The sequence below is a fragment of the Leucopleurus acutus genome (assembly GCF_964270905.1).
Source record: "Leucopleurus acutus genome assembly, chromosome: 13".
Classification (NCBI taxonomy): domain Eukaryota; kingdom Metazoa; phylum Chordata; class Mammalia; order Artiodactyla; family Delphinidae; genus Leucopleurus; species Leucopleurus acutus.
The window spans coordinates 67922510-67939049 of NC_139155.1; the positions used below are offsets into that span (position 1 = coordinate 67922510).

The 16540-nt window shown below is 42.1% G+C and overlaps 1 protein-coding gene across 3 annotated transcripts in view; it reads right to left on the reverse strand.

Moving 5' to 3' along the window:
* The window catches only part of NF2 (NF2, moesin-ezrin-radixin like (MERLIN) tumor suppressor), a gene marked incomplete at its 3' end in the record, with an annotated part of 72345 nt that extends 58029 nt beyond the window's left edge, over positions 1-14316 (reverse strand). For all 3 annotated transcript variants that reach the window (XM_082853423.1, XM_082853422.1, XM_082853424.1), the window contains exon 1: positions 13753-14316. In XM_082853423.1, coding sequence (XP_082709549.1) covers positions 13753-13866 — 114 coding nt within the window. In that variant the 5' untranslated portion in view covers positions 13867-14316. The remainder of the gene's footprint in view (positions 1-13752) is intronic.
* Positions 14317-16540: the final 2224 nt, after the last annotated feature.

Sequence of the window (16540 nt, forward strand, 5' to 3'; positions counted from 1 at the left end):
TTTCAAAACAAAATGAATTATAGATTTTTTGGGGGGAGAAAAGTTCTTATGTTTGCAGCTCCTGGCACATTGCCTGCTTTAGCGGAGACAGGTTCTAGCAGCGGCCGTGAGCCCAGAGAGGGGATCTGCGTCCTAAACTCCCCCGTCCACCACGCACAACCTTGGGTGAGCCACACAGCTCAACTGCGCCTCAGTTTCTTCACCTGTCAATCAATTGTGCCCCCATGCAAGGCCCAAATTTTATAATGCTGTGAAAAAAGATGAGAGGCTTGAAGCTTTGACAGTCAGCTGACAGATGACAAAGCAAAAAGAAACAATAGTTATATGCTATAAAAGCAATGCAATTCCTCCAAAGTAAAGAAGACAATCTCTATCTTTGGAATTTAACTCACAACATGAGGGCAATCATGGCCTTGTCAAATAGCTATGAAACACCCAAACCCGCTGTGTTGGGAAAGTCGCTTAACCTCTCTGGGTCTCAGCTTCCACACTCATCAAGTGGGCTTTCAGGATTAATACCCTCTGAGTCTACGAGCTTGAGATGGTTTTGTATAAACCGTGGAGTATTTTTCACTGCCATAATCATTTTCTTTTAATCCTTTAACATCCCATTCTATATCTTAAAATCGTTTTGGGGGATGTCAATGACCCTTAACACTTAATTTCTGTGTGCTTTCTACTTTCCCTTACGCAGGTACTGCCACTGCAATCATGTTCCTTACTACTAATAATCAGGAGTTGACTTACAATAATGAACTCTAATGCAACAAAAATGGTGATTGTCATGCTAATGAAAAATACAAGTTTTTTAGCACCAAGCATGCTGTTGATATTCAGCAATTACCAATGATTACAAATGTTTCCTACTAGAGCACGGACTTGAGGATATGGGGAGGGGGAAGGGTAAGCTGTGACAAAGTGAGAGAGTGGCATGGACATATATACACTACCAAATGTAAAACAGATAGCTAGTGGGAAGTAGCCGCATAGCACAGGGAGATCAGCTAGGTGGTTTGTGACCACCTACAGGGGTGGGATAGGGAGGGTGGGAGGGAGGGAGACGCAAGAGGGAAGAGATATGGGAACATATGTATATGTATAACTGATTCCCTGTTATAAAGCAGAAACTAACACGCCATAGTAAAGCAATTATACTCCAATAAAGATGTTTAAAAAAACGTTTCAAACACTGAGAATAAGAATTCTGCAGAGAGCTATGAATAGGAAACAATAGTAAATTCAGTGCTGGCAGCACAAAGCTCAATTTCAAATGCCTAAACATGAAGTAAAATGAACAGACTCTGAAACACCACCCATGACTAAGTGTTACCCAGTGGATTAACTCCTCCTGCCCTGGACTCTGTGAAAATTGTAATTTATATTTAAAAGTACTTCAAAAAAAGGAGAGGAAAAAGGTCAATTCCTTTAGAAATGATGTGCTCTGACCCCACCTAGTGGTGTCGGAGTGATTCCTGAACTAGGATAAGTGCCTCAACTCAGCACAGGTGACTGAAGATTTCCCGAGGTCAGCACTAAATTGGTAATAAATTTTTGCTTGACAAAAATGTACTAAAGCGGGCTTCCCTGGTGGCGCAGTGGTTAAGAATCCGCCTGCCAATGCAGGAGACATGGGTTCGAGCCCTGGGCCTGGAAGATCCCACATGCCGCGGAGCAACGAAGCCCGTGAGCCACAACTACTGAGCCTGCACGCTAGAACCTGCGAGCCACAACTACTGAAGCCTGTGCACCTAGAGCCTGCGCTCCACAACAAGAGAAGCCACTGTAATGAGAAGCCCGCGCGCCACAATGAAGAGTAGCCCCTGCTCGCCACAACTAGAGAAAGCCACGCGCAGCAACGAAGACCCAACGCAGCCAAAAATTTTTAAAAATTTTTTAAAAAGTACTAAAACATGTGGACTTAGAATCTAAATCAGACAAAGCACAGACAGGAGGATGGAACACATCATCCTGTCACAAACCAGAGAAGCCTTGTCATCAGCTGGCTAAAATGATTGCCAGCTCTGAGAAAACTCAATTCTGGGTTTTTAAGACCACAAATGCTTTTTTAACTTCTGAAATTAAGAATAAACAAGCACCAAAAATGTTCTTGGAGAAGAATGCAAAACTAGCATGAATAATTGGAGAAGTCATCAAAAACAAAAGAGAAAAATTTCAAAATGACACATGGGGGACAAAGGAATCGAGAATAATGAAGCATGGCAGAAATCAGAAAAGAATCCTGCTATCACAGTGGACATCAAGCTAAATAGAGACCATTTATAGAGCACATTACAAAAAAGATCCTTAAGTATATGGCATAAGGTAAAGCTCACTATATTTAGACTAATTGTGAAGTCTAGAGGGTCTATAATTACAAAGCCATGGATAATCTGAAGAAGATTCAAAGAAAATGAAGGAGATGATTAAAGGAGAAAATTTACAGTGCCTCTAGCATGAGACCTTTCCTCTTTATTCTCACACTCCCAACTCATGATACGAAGCTAATGTTTACCAAGTGCTTACTATGGTCGGGCCCTGGGGTAAGTGCCTGTAAAGGTCTACCTCGAATACTATTATTCTCATTTAGAATAATAGTATTTAGGTTTAGAGAGGTAAGTCTAAGATCCATCAGGGAGACGGGGGCAGTGGTGGGTCTTCCTTCCACCTAAGCCAACTTACCCCATCAGGATGCTGGCTCTTTTCCCTAAGCAATATTTGTTCTGTCCTCTAGCAGATTTTCTCATACCTACATGCTCAAACCCTGAAATGACTTCCTACCTAAGGAGGAAATATGAAACAGAAAGTTGCACAACGAGCTTCTTCTGCCCAGATCACCTAAAATAGGATGCGAAGCTGAGAGCCTCTGAAATCAAGTTCTTCCCCCTGTTTTAAAGTGGAAAAACTGAGGCCTGGGAGAAAAAAGAGATTTGCCCAAGGTCACAGAAGAGCTCCACGGAGAAGCCAGGGTTCAAACACCAGTTTGAACTCCCTCCTGGAGTTTACATCCTGGAAGGGAATCATTTGCCTCGATCTTGGGGTGTCTAGGATTTAACATCTTACTGAAATCACCAGAGTTGTTCTGCCTTCTCCTTTTGAAAGTTCCGCCCGTTATGGACCACTGTATGTCCACTTGTATGCTGGAATGATCTGTAATGTTGGTATTTAATCCAATCATAATTGTGCTTGGGTATGTGAAAATGATTGGGATGCCAACAAACAGGAGAAGGAGGCTTTGGTTTTGATATAAGATGGTATTAGGATCTCTCACAACTCAAGTTCGAGAAATTTTTCATATTTGGCTCTTCTTACTGATAGATTCAATTACCAGAGTCAAATTCCTACCTAGAAAAGAAGTAACAAAACCATTTAGCCTCCTGGCAAATTACATTCAGCACCCACTTTCTCAAAATGACGACTATCAAATCTTTCAAGTGGAAAAATCCTCCACAGCATCAAGCCAATTATGCAATGCAGTAAGTGGTGCAAGAAAGAGATGTTTCCCCCATCTCTGCAGCAAAAAAGTCTGAAATGATTAGCATCATTAACATGATTCGTATGTTAACTACCACTGGTTCTGAATGAGTCCTTCTTAGAAAGCCACCTACATTTGACCTCAATAAAACCAAGAATTCCTCAAGTACCATCTCTCTTTTCTTCAAAATGTATCTTTGCATTAGCATCTTCTCGCATTAGCATCTTGCTCAGTTAATGTACAACATAAAAATAGAGCAGGAGAGCAAGACTAGTGGCTTCTCAGAGTTCTCTCCATCATCATAAATCAAACTACCATTACTTTCGACAGAATATTTGAACATGGTTTACAAAGAGGTATTTTCACTGGAAATTTGAGGTTTGATGAGATACGATGGCTGGACAAATCACAACAGGGCAGTCAGTGCCCATGGTGACCCAAGCCTCCTGCTTTAGGCTGACTATAGTCCCTTCCTTTCTGCCCAGCACTAAGCATTCCATGAGTCCTTAGAACAACCTTGCAGGGTCAGTAATAGTAGTTCCATTTTACTGATGTGCATACTGAGGTTCAGAGAGTTTGAGTATCTTATCCAAGCTTTAAGTAGTTTAGCTGGAATTCAAGCCCAGGTCTGTCTTATTTCAAAGCCTGTGCACTTTCTACTACTACCTTTTTTATTTCTATAAATTTATTTATTTTATTTTTGGCTGCGTTGGGTCTTCGTTTCTGCGCGCGGGCTTTCTCTAGTTGCACTAAGCGGGGGCTACTCTTTGTTGCGGTGCACAGGCTTCTCATCACAGTGGCTTCTCTGGTTGTGAAGCATGGGCTCTAGGTATGCGGGCTTCAGTAGTTGTGGCACGCGGGCTCAGTAGCTGGGGCTTGTGGGCTCTAGAGAGCAGGCTCAGTACTTGTGGCTCACGGGCTTAGTTGCTCCGTGGCATGTGGGATCTTCCCGAACCAGGGCTCGAACCTGTGTCCCCTGCATTGGCATGCAGATTCTTAACCACTGCGCCACCAGGGAGGCCCTCTACTACTACTTTTTAACTACTACTAATGCTTTGCTACTTTAGTGTGGTCCCTGGACCAGTAGCATTGGCATCACTCGAGAATTTGTTAGAAATGCAGAATTCTCAGTCAACCACAGAACTACAGAATCAGAATCTGCATTTTACCAAGATCTTCAGGTCATTTATGTGTACATTAAAGCTTGACAGGCTGTATGTTGTAACAGTCTGTCTCTCTGAATATCACTACTATTATTCCTTCCACTGGTTCTCAATGTGGTGGAGGATAGGGTGGAGGGAAGAGGAGGGTGTTTTGCCTTCAGGGACAGTTGACGGTGTCTGAAGACATTTTTCAGTTGTCACAACTGGGGCAAGGTAGGAGGTGCTCCTGTAATCCAATGGGTGGAGGCCAGAGATGCTGCTACACATCCTACAGTTCACAGGACAGTCCCCACCACAAAGAACCCTCCAGCCAAAATGTCAATAGTGCCAAGGTTGAGAAATCCCGACATTGCTGATAATAGTGTCCATCCTCTTTGGGTCTGGGGTCTGTTTAAAGAAGAAAAACTACGAGTTTTTCATTGCAAAATTATGGCCGAACAATGTCACAAAAAATTCCTTTCCCTGTGGGTCAGTCTCTCACAACATGTATCAAATAGTAACTTTGATCAGGGGTCAGTAAACTGGTCCACAAGACAAGTCCAACCCACTGCAGTTTGAGAACTAAGAATGAGTTTTACATTTTTAAATGATGAAGAAAACTTTTTTTAAGTTTAAAAATTTTTTTATTTTATTTTATTCTTTGGCCATGCTGTGTGGCTTGTGGGATTGTAGTTCCCCGACCAGGGATTGAACCCAGGCCCTCAGCAGTGAAAGTGTGCAGTCCTAACCACTGGACTGCCAGGGAAAAAATTTTAATAACATTTCCTCACTTGTGAAAATTACATGAAATTCAAATTTCAATGTCCTTAAAGAAAGTTTTATTGGAACAAAGTCATGTCTATTATTTTTTACTTTTATCAAAGTCTGCTTTTTAAAAAACAGCTCTACTGAGATATAATTCACATACCTTAAAATTCACCTATTTAAAGTGTACAGGTAAATGGTTTTTAGCATAGTCACCGAGTTGTGCAGCTATCAGAGTCAAGTTTAGAACATTTTCATCACCTTAAAAAGAAACCTCGTACTCTTTAGCTATAGTGCCCCATCCCCGCACCTAATTTCCCAGCCCTAAGCAATCACAAATCTACTTTCATTATAGATATCCCTATAATAGACTTGTATATGAATGGAATCATATAATATATGATCTTTTGTGACTTGCTTCTTCCACTTATAATGTTTTCAAGGTTCATCCATGTTGTAGCATGTATTGTTACCTCCTTCCTTTTTATTGCTAAATAATATCTCATTGTACACACAGACCACATTTTGTTTATCCATTCATCATCTGATGGACATCTGGGTTGTTCCACCTTTTGGCTTTTACGAATAATGCTGCTATAAACATTCATGTACAAGCTTCTCTATAGACATGTTTTCACTTTTGAGTAGATACCTACAAGTAAAATTGCTGGACCATATGTTAACTCTATGTTCAACTGTTTAAGGAACTGCCAGACTCTTCCAAAGTCGCTGCACCATTTTACATCACCACCAGCGGTATATGAGGATTCCAATTTTTTCATATTCTCACCAACACTTGTTACTATATGTCTTTTTTCTTTTTTAAATTTATTTAATTTATTTACTTTTGGCTGCATTGGGTCTTCGTTGCTGCTCACGGGCTTTCTCTAGTTGCGGTGAGCGGGGGCTACTCTTCGTTGTGGTGTACGGGCTTCTTATTGCGGTGGCTTCTCTTGTTGCAGAGCATGGGCTCTAGGTGAGCGGGCTTCAGTACTTGTAGCACGTGGGCTCAGTAGTTGTGGCTTGCGGGCTCTAGAGCAAAGCCTCCGTAGGTGTGGCACATGGGCTTAGTCGCTCAACGGCATGTGGGATCTTCCCGGACCAGGGTTCGAACCTGTGTCACCTGCACTGGCAGGCAAATTCTTAACCACTGCGCCACCAGGGAAGTCCCTATATGTCTTTTTGATTCTAGTCATACAACTGGTTGGCTCTCATTATGGTAAAATGGTATTTTCAATATATTTAAAATGATGAAAGGGAAGAACCTACAACCAAGATTACTCTACCTGGCAAGGATCTCATTCAGATTTGATGGGGAAATCAAAAGTTTTACAGACAAGCAAAAGCTAAGAGAATTCACTACCACCAAACCAGCTCTACAACAAATGCTAAAGGAACTTCTCTAAGTGGGAAACACAAGAGAAGAAAAGGGCCTACAAAAACAAACCCATAACAATTAAGAAAATGGTAATAGGGACATACATATCGATAATTACCTTAAATGTGACTGGATTAAATGCTCCAACCAAAAGACACAGGCTCACTGAATGGATACAAAAACAAGACCCATATATATACTGTCTACAAGAGACCCACTTCAGACCTAGGGACACATACAGACTGAAAGGGAGGGGATGGAAAAAGATATTCCATGCAAATGGAAATCAAAAGAAAGCTGGAGTAGCAATACTCATATCAGATAAAATAGACTTTAAAATAAAGAATGTTACAAGAGACAAGGAAGGACACTACATAATGATCAAGGGATCAATCCAAGAAGAAGATATAACAATTACAAATATATATGCACCCAACATAGGAGTACCTCAATACATAAGGCAACTACTAACAGCTATAAAAGAGGAAATCGACAGTAACACAATAATAGTGGGGGACTTTAACACCTCACTTACACCAATGGACAGATCATCCAGACAGATAAGTGATAAGGAAACACAAGCTTTAAACAATACATTAAACAAGATGGACTTAACTGATATTTATAGGACATTCCAACCCAAAACAGCAGATTACACTTCTGTCTCAAGTGCTCATGGAACATTCTCCAAGATGGATCACACCCTGAATCACAAATCAAGCCTTGGTAAATTTAAGAAAACTGAAATCATATCAAGTATTTTTTCCGACCACAACGCTATGAGACTAGATATCAATTACAGGAAAAAATCTGTAAAAACTACAAACACATGGAGGCTAAACAATACACTACTAAATAACCAAGAGATCACTGAAGAAATCAAAGAGGAAATCAAAAAATACTTAGAAACAAATGACAATAAAAACACAACGACCTGGACTTCCCTGGACAGTGGTTAAAAATCCACCTGCCAATGCAGGGGACACGGGTTCGAGCCTTGGTCCGGGAAGATCCCACATGTAGTGGAGCAACTAAGCCTGCGAGCCACAACTACTGAAGCCCGCGTGCCTAGAGCCCATTCTCCGCAACAAGAGACGTCATTTCAGTGAGAAGCCCGTACACCAAAATGAAGAGTAGCCCCCACTCACCACAACTAGAGAAAGCCCGTGCACTGCAACGAAGACCCAACACAGACAAAATAAGTAACTAAATAAACAAATTTAAAAACAAACAAACAAACACGAAGACCCAAAACCTATGGGATGCAACAAAAGCAGTTCTAAGAGGGAAGTTTAGAGCAATACAAGAAACAAAAACCTTATACCTAAAGCAATTAGAGAAAGAAGAACAAAAAAACCCCAAAGTTAGCAGAAGGAAAGAAATCATAAAGATCAGATCAGAAATAAATGAAAAAGAAATGAAGGAAACAATAGCAAAGATCGATAAAACTAAAAGCTGGTTCTTTGAGAAGATAAACAAAATTGATAGACCATTGCCAGATTCATCAAGAAAAAAAGCGAGAAGACTCAAATCAATAGAATTAGAAATGAAAAAGGAGAAGTAACAACTGACACTGCAGAAATACAAAGGATCATGAGAGATTCCTACAGCAACTATATGCCAATAAAATGGACAACCTGGAAGAAACGGACAAATTCTTAGAAAAGCACAACCTTCCGAGACTTAATGAGGAAGAAATAGAAAATATAAACACCCAATCACAAGCACTGAAATTGAAACTGTGATTAAAAATCTTCCAACAAACAAAAGCCCAGGACCAGATGGCTTCATAGACTAATTCTATCAAACATTTAGAGAAGAGCTAAAACCTATCCTTCTCAAACTCTTCCAAAATATAGCAGAGGCAGGAACACTCCCAAACTCATTCTACGAGGCCACCATCACCCTGATACCAAAATCAGACAAAGATGCCGCAAAAAAAGAAAACTACAGGCCAATATCACTGATGAACATAGATGTAAAAATCCTCAACAAAATACTAGCAAACAGAATCCAACAGCACATTAAAAGGAACATGATCAAGTGGGGTTTATTCCTGGAATGCAAGGACTCTTCAACATAAGCAAATCAATCAATGTGAAAAACCATATTAACAAATTGAAGGAGAAAAACCATATGATCATCTCAAAGATGCAGAAAAAGCTTTCAACAAAATTCAACACCCATTTATGAAAAAAACACTCCAGAAAGTAGGCATAGAGGGAACTTACCTCAACATAATGAAGGCCATATATGACAAACCCACAGCCAATATCGTTCCCAATGGTGAAAAACTGAAACCATTTCCTCTAAGATCAGTAACAAGACAAGGCTGCCGACTCTCACCACTATTATTCAACATAGTTTTGGAAGTTTTAGCCTCAGCAATCAGAGAAGAAAATGAAATAAAAGGAATCCAAATCGGAAAAGAAGAAGTAAAACAGTCACTGTTTGCAGATGACATGATACTATACATAGAGAATCCTAAAGATACTACCAGAAAACTACTAGAGCTAATCAATGAATTTGTTAGAGTGGCAGAATACAAAATTAATGCACAGAAATCTTTTGCATTCCTATACACTAATGATGAAAAATCTGAAAGAGAAATTAAGTAAACACTCCCATTTACCACTGCAACAAAAAGAATAAAATACCTAGGAATGAACCTACCTAAGGAGACAAAAGACCTATATGCAGAAAACTATAAGACACTGATGAAAGCAATTAAAGATGATACAAACAGATGGAGAGATATACCATGTTCTTGGACTGGAAGAATCAATACTGTGAAAATGACTATACTACCCAAAGCAATCTACAGTTTCAATTCAATCCCTATCAAATTACCACTGGCATTTTTTACAGAACTAGAACAAAAAATCTTAAAATTTGTATGGAGACACAAAATACCCTGAATAGCCAAAGCAGTCTTGAGGGAAAAAAATGGAGTTGGAGGAATGAGAGTCCCTGACTTCAGACTGTACTACAAAGGTACAGTAATCAAGACAATGTGGTACTGGCACAAAAACAGAAATATAGATCCATGGAACAGGATAGAAAGCCCAGAGATAAACCCCCGCACCTATGGTCAACTGATCTATGACAAAGGAGGCAAGGATATACAATGGGGAAAAGACAGTTTCTTCAATAAGTGGTGCTGGGAAAACTGGACAGCTACATGTAAAAGAATGAAATTAGAACACTCCCTAACACCATACACAAAAATAAACTCAAAATGGATTAATGACCTAAATGTAAGGCCAGACAGTATAAAACTCTTAGAGGAAAACATAGGAAGAACACTCATGACATAAGTCATGGCAAGATCCTTTTTGACCCACCCCCTAGAGAAATGGAAATAAAACCAAAAATAAACAAATGGGACCTAATGAAACTTAAAAGCTTTTGCACAGCAAAGGAGAACATAAATAGGACGAAAAGACAACCCTCAGAATGGTAGAAAATATTTGCAAATGAAGCAACTGACAAAGGATTAAACTCCAAGCAGCTCATGCAGCTCAATATGAAAAAAGCAAACAACCCAATCCAACAATGGGCAGAGGACCTAAATTGACATTTCTCCGAAAAAGATATACAGATTGCCAACAAACACATGAAAGCGTGCTCAACAACACTAATCATTAGAGAAATGCAAATCAAAACTACAATAAGGTATCACCTCACACCAGTTAGAATGGTTATCATCAAAAAATCTACAAACAATAAATGCTAGAGAGGGTGTGGAGAAAAGGGAACCCTCTTGCACTGTTGGTGGGAATGTAAATTGATACAGCCACTATGGAGAACAGTATGGAGGTTCCTTACAAAACTACAAATAGAACTACCATATGACCCAGCAATCCCACTACTGGGCATATAACCTGAGAAAACCATAATTCAAAAAGAGTTATGTACCACAGTGTTCACTGCAGCTCTATTTACAATAGCCAGGACATGGAAGCCACCTAAGTATCCATCGACAGATGAATGGATAAAGAAGATGTGGCACATATATACAATGGAATATTACTCAGCCATAAAAAGAAGTGAAACTGAGTTATTTGTAGCGAGGTGGATGGACCTAGAGACTGTCAAACAGAGTGAAGTAAGTCAGAAAGAGAAAAACAAATACCATATGCTAACACATATATATGGAATCTAAAAAGAAAAGGTTCTGAAGAACCTAGTGGCAGGACAGGAATAAAGATTCAGATGTAGGGCTTCCCTGGTGGCACAGTGGTTGAGAGTCCGCCTGCCAAAGCAGGGGACACGGGTTTGTGCCCCGGTCTGGGAAGATCCCACATGCCACGGAGCAGCTGGGCCCGTGAGCCATGGCCACTGAGCCTGTGCGTCCGGAGCCTGTGCTCCACAACGGGAGAGGCCACAACAGTGAGAGGCCCGCGTACCGCAAAAAAAAAAAAAAAAAAAGATGCAGATGTAGAGAATGGCCTTGAGGACACGGGGAGGGGGAAGGGTAAGCTGGGACGAAGTGAGAGAGTGGCATGGACATATATACACTACCAAATGTAAAATAGATAGCTAGTGAGAAGAGTGCTTTGTGTCCACCTAAAGGGATGGGATAGGGAGGGTGGGAGGGAGATGCAAGAGGGAGGAGATATGGGGATGTATGTATATGTATAGCTGATTCACTTTGTTATACAGCAGAAACTAACACACCATTGTAAAGCAATTATACTCCAATAAAGATGTTAAATAAATAATTTAAATATCTGTATACAAAATAATATTATGTGTAAACAGACATAGGTTTACTTCTTCCTTTCCAATATAGATGCCTTTTATTTCATGTCTTGCCTAATTGTCCTGGCTAGAACCAGCAGTACAATGTTGAATAGAAGTGGTGAGAGGGGACATCCTTGTCTTATTCCTGATCTTAAAGAGTAAACATCCAGTCTTTCACCATTAAGTGTGATATTGGGCTGTTCCCTTCTATTCCTATTTTGTTGGGTGCTTTTATCATGAAATGCTGTTGCACTTTGTCAAGTGCTTTTTCTGCATCTATTGAGATAATCCTGTAATTTCTGCTTTTTGTTCTATTGATATTATATATTACATTAATTGATTTTTGGATGTTAAACCAACCTTGCATTTCTGGGATAAATCTCACTTGGTTATGGAGTATAGTTTTTTTAATATGTTGCTGGATTCCTAATATTTTTGTTAAGGATTGTGGCTTCCATACTCATAAGAGATATTGATCTCTAGTTTCCTTGTGTTATCTTTGTCTTATTTCAGTATCAGGATAATGATGGTCTCATAAAATGAGCTGGGACATGGTCCCTCCTCTTCTAGTTTTTGGAAACGTTTGTGAAGAATTGGTATTTATGGATCTTGAAATGTTTGGTAGAATTCAGTGGTGAAGCCACCTGGGCCACTAGTGGGTAGCACATGGGTTTTTTACTGTGAGTAGTATTTTTATTGCTAATTTACTCTTTCAGTTGTTATAGTTCTATTCAGATTATCTTTCTTCTTGAATCACTTTTGGTAGCTGGTTTCATTTTAGGAATTTGTCCACTTCATTTAAGTTATTTAATTATTTGGGATACAACTGCCATTTTATTTTTTGTTTTCTATGTTTTTCTTGTCTTTTTAAATTCTCTATTCCTCCTTTACTACTTGATTTGCATTAAGTGAATAGTTTCTAATGAAGCATTTAAATTTCTTTAATAATTTTTCCACTATTTATTTATTTATTTTTCCACTGTATTTTTAAAGATTTTTTTTTTTAAAGTGGTTATTCTAGGGTTTAACCACATAATCCTGACTTATCAGAATCAGCTTCAGAGGGACTTCCCTGGCAGTCCAGTGGTTAAGACTCCATGCTTCGACTGTAGGGGGCCATGGTTCGATCCCCGGTCAGGGAACTAAGATCCCTTATGCCTCTCGGCCAAAACAAAAACAAATACCACAAACTCTTGCCTTTCTTACCGAATTATCATAGATTTTCTTGAGTAGCTGTTTCTTCACTTGATGTTTGCCCTTAGGACAATTTCCAGAGGGTTTAAATTGTTTTTTTTTTTTTTTAATGTTTTACCAGTTTACAGGGAACCAGGTCAGTGGAGTTCCTCACCCTGTCATGCTGGAAGTTGATCCTGTCTAAGGCTGCTTTTGTGCTACCATGGTAGAGCTGAGTTGAGTAGTTGCAACTGAGACCCTAAAGCCGGCAAAGCTGAAAATATTTACTATGTGGGCCTTTACAGAAAAAGTTTGCCAACCCCTGACTTAGGTTACTGCTGCCAATGCTGCTGGTCCACAGGCCACACTTTGAGTAGCAAGGACTTAAACTACTTGAGAGGCAGTACTGTATTGGCTAAGATCTTGAATCAAAACCCCCCTTCGCCATTTACTAGATATATGGTTTGGGGTACCTACCTCATTGAGTTGTTTTGAGAATTAAGTGTATGAATATCTGGCATTTAGGAAGTATTCAATAAATGATAACTGTTACCATCATGATAGAAACTGTATGGAAAGTTTAAGACACCGTCTCTTTCCTCAGTTTTGTTTTGTTTTTTCCCAGAAAATTTAAGCTGTGAAAAAGGGAAACAAGTACTATAGACTTTCCAATAAAACGAGATGCAACTTATAATATCTGGGGTACATAATATTATCTAATAAAGTTTAAACTCTATAGAGCTAGAGCTTAAGCGTGACACTGAAAACTAGAATTCGCTACCACGAATGCTTTCAGACTCTTGCAGTAACAATGAATGAAAACCTTCAGGAAGTGCTTCCAAACCCGAAAGCCCCATTGAAAAAAAGCAGCGATTATCTTTAACATGAGGATTTGGGCCTAGATGGCCCCTTCCAGTTCTGGTTGACTCTATCTTTGCCCAGAGCTGATATAAACAGAATCCCGAAGCTTCCACTTCCACTGTCACCGCGGCAAGGGCGTCCGCGTCGGTGCCGGACCAGCACCCGGCCGGATCCCGCCGCGCTCCCCTTCGCCGCAGCCCGTTGCAGCCAGTTACCTCGCAATTGAACTCCATCTCCGCGTCCATGGTGACGATCCGCACTGTGAACGTCTTGGGCTGCTTCCTCTTGAGCGAGCTGAAGCTCATTCGGGAAGCGATGGCCCCGGCCATGGCGCAGGGCTCAGGTTCGGGACCCTCGCGCCCCGAGGCCTGCGCTCTGGACCTTTTAGCCTCCCTGGAGGAGCCTCACAGGCCTCAGGGCCACCATGGTGGCCGGCCGGCCGGCCCGGGAGCTGGCTGAGCGGCGCGGGCCCCCAGCGGCCAGCATGGACCGCGAGGACCCTGCCCCGGGAACCGAAATGGGAGTTGGGGGGCGAACCCTGACGGCCACAGGAAGGGATCGCGATCGGGGACCGACGGGGCGGGCACGGCCCGGCTCTCCGGGACTCGGGCCGGGGACGCTGGTGACGCCTGGGGACGGGGCCCCTAGACGCCGGAGGCCCAGACCCCGCGCGCTTCTCAGCCGCCGAGGGAGGTGTCGGGGCCGCGCTGCAGCCGGGCACGCACGTGCGCGCGTGGCTGTCACCGTCTTCACTCCGCGTGCCCGCGGGAAGCGTCCCCTCCCCGCAGCCCCCGGCCTGCTCCCCGCCCCGCCCTCGGGCCCCCTAGATCACTACCCGCGGTGCAATCTAACTCGGCGGCTGCCGCCCCGACGCCGCGGTTGGCTGAGAACCCCGAGGGAGGAGGAACTTTCCCGCTCTGTCCCACCTTCTTCAACAACACTTCACCAATTGGAAGTTCGGATCTAATTGGAGGCGCCGGCCGGGGCTCGGCGTTGAGTGGCTGAGGCGGCAGTCTCTCCGAATGCTTTTGTTCGCAGGGATCAGCCTACTCTAGCAAGACTGGTTGAGGTGGCGGAGTTCGGCTCGTTTTTCCCGGGAAAACACGTAGAGGCTCGTGCCGGGGCGAGAGAGACGGGTCACCCCTGGTACCGCGAGGGATTGCCCTTCGGACCAAGTCTGCGCCGCGTGTGGACCCCCAGGGGATCGTGTTTCGGACACCAGGCGGATAGTCCTGTTTAGCGCTTAATTAATTACATGTACTGACCTCTGTTTCTCAAACTTTCAAATCACTTGTGGAGGCCGTTTAGGTAGCCGGCACTTTCCCCCCAAGTCCTTCTTCTCTTTAGAAGAAATTCTTATTATTACCGAGGGAGAGGGTAATAATTGTTCCTACGTCTTGGGCTTGTTGAGGACTATAAAGCTTTAGAACGGTGGCTGGTCATATTAGGTTGAATCCTATGAAATTGCTCTTTTTGTAGATTTTTTTTTTTAAATGAAAGTATTTTGGGGGAATTCCCTGGCGGTCCAGTGGTTAGGACTCCGCACTTTTACAGCGGAGGGTCCGGGTTCAATACCTGGTTGGGGAATTAAGATCCCGCAAGCCACTGCCCGGACCAAAAAAAAAGCATTTTTCATTTTATACTGTGTGATTTCCAGTTTATTTCGGATCATATACGTGTACTGTTTATTTTTTTAATGTCATCAAGGGTTATATGGGTGTGTGTGTGTGTGTGTGAGAGAGGTGGGGAAGTATAACTTTGTGTATTAAAAAAAAAATCCTATTTTTGAATAACTCTTAATGGTTGAATACCTGAATGGTTGACCAAGAAGCATTCCACGAATAACTATCATTAGCATCACCCCAACCCTACAGGTGAAGAAATAGAAGCTCAGCATGACAGAGCTACTTGCTGGCTATCACCCAACTAGTGAGGGGCAAAGCTGGAACTCAAACCCAGGCCTATCTCACCCAGAGGCTGTTGGTATTACCTCTACTCTGCTCTGCTTCCCTGGTGGTGGCTTCTAAATTGCTCCTCCCTGTTCTGGCCCCAAGACCATGAAATACAGTTTTGGAACACTCAGCAGACACTGTTGATGTAACTATACTAATAGCATAAATTAGCTCTTCTCCATGGGCCCCGGCGGTGCCCGTGAAGCACCAGCCAGGCCCCAGGAATCATTTGCTGGCACACTCAGCAAGGCTGCCAGGCTGCCGTGGGGGAACTTTATGTCTTGCCTACTGCTAGCAAATTCTCCCCACCAAACTGGTTGTTTAGGGCACTCTGATTAGCGTGGGAGTGTCTATTTTCATTGCTTCAGTTCTTCCCTGCAGGTGGGAAAACCAGGCTGGATTCTCCTATGGGCTCCCCACAGGGACAACAAATCAGGGCTTTAACCCAGGGCCAAGACTGCTGACAGAAAATAAGTGACTCTGAGAACCCACTGAGGAGTAGCAAGAGGAGGTGGATCAGCAGGGGCTAAAAATGACACTGATGGCCAGTAATAGCTCATTTTTATGGAGGGCTTGCTAGGTGCTAGGCACTGGGCTAATTGGCCAAACATGCTGTTAACATTCCTGGGGGACATCCAGGTAGATGTATGGGTCTGGACCTCAGAAAGGAGGCCAGGGCCAGGAATCAACATAGACATGATGGAATATTATGCTGGCATTAAAAATGCTGTTCACACAGAATAAATAGAGATGGTAATAGTACATACCAGATAAGGTTTTGAGAAAGAAAAATTCAGATAGGGCTTACTAAGAAAGACCTGGCACACAGACACCAGTTACTGAATATTTGTTACATGAATAAGTGAAGGACATGAGGAAATACAGTCTCAACTATGGGAACAATGTTAATAGCTGCCATATATTAAGTGCTTACCATATACTCTGCAAAGTGCCTGGCATGCTGCTTCTGATCTTTATCAAAACCCTATTTGGTAGGTATATATTCCTTGTTTATACATGGGGAAACTGGATAAGGCTGAAATGAAGTAAT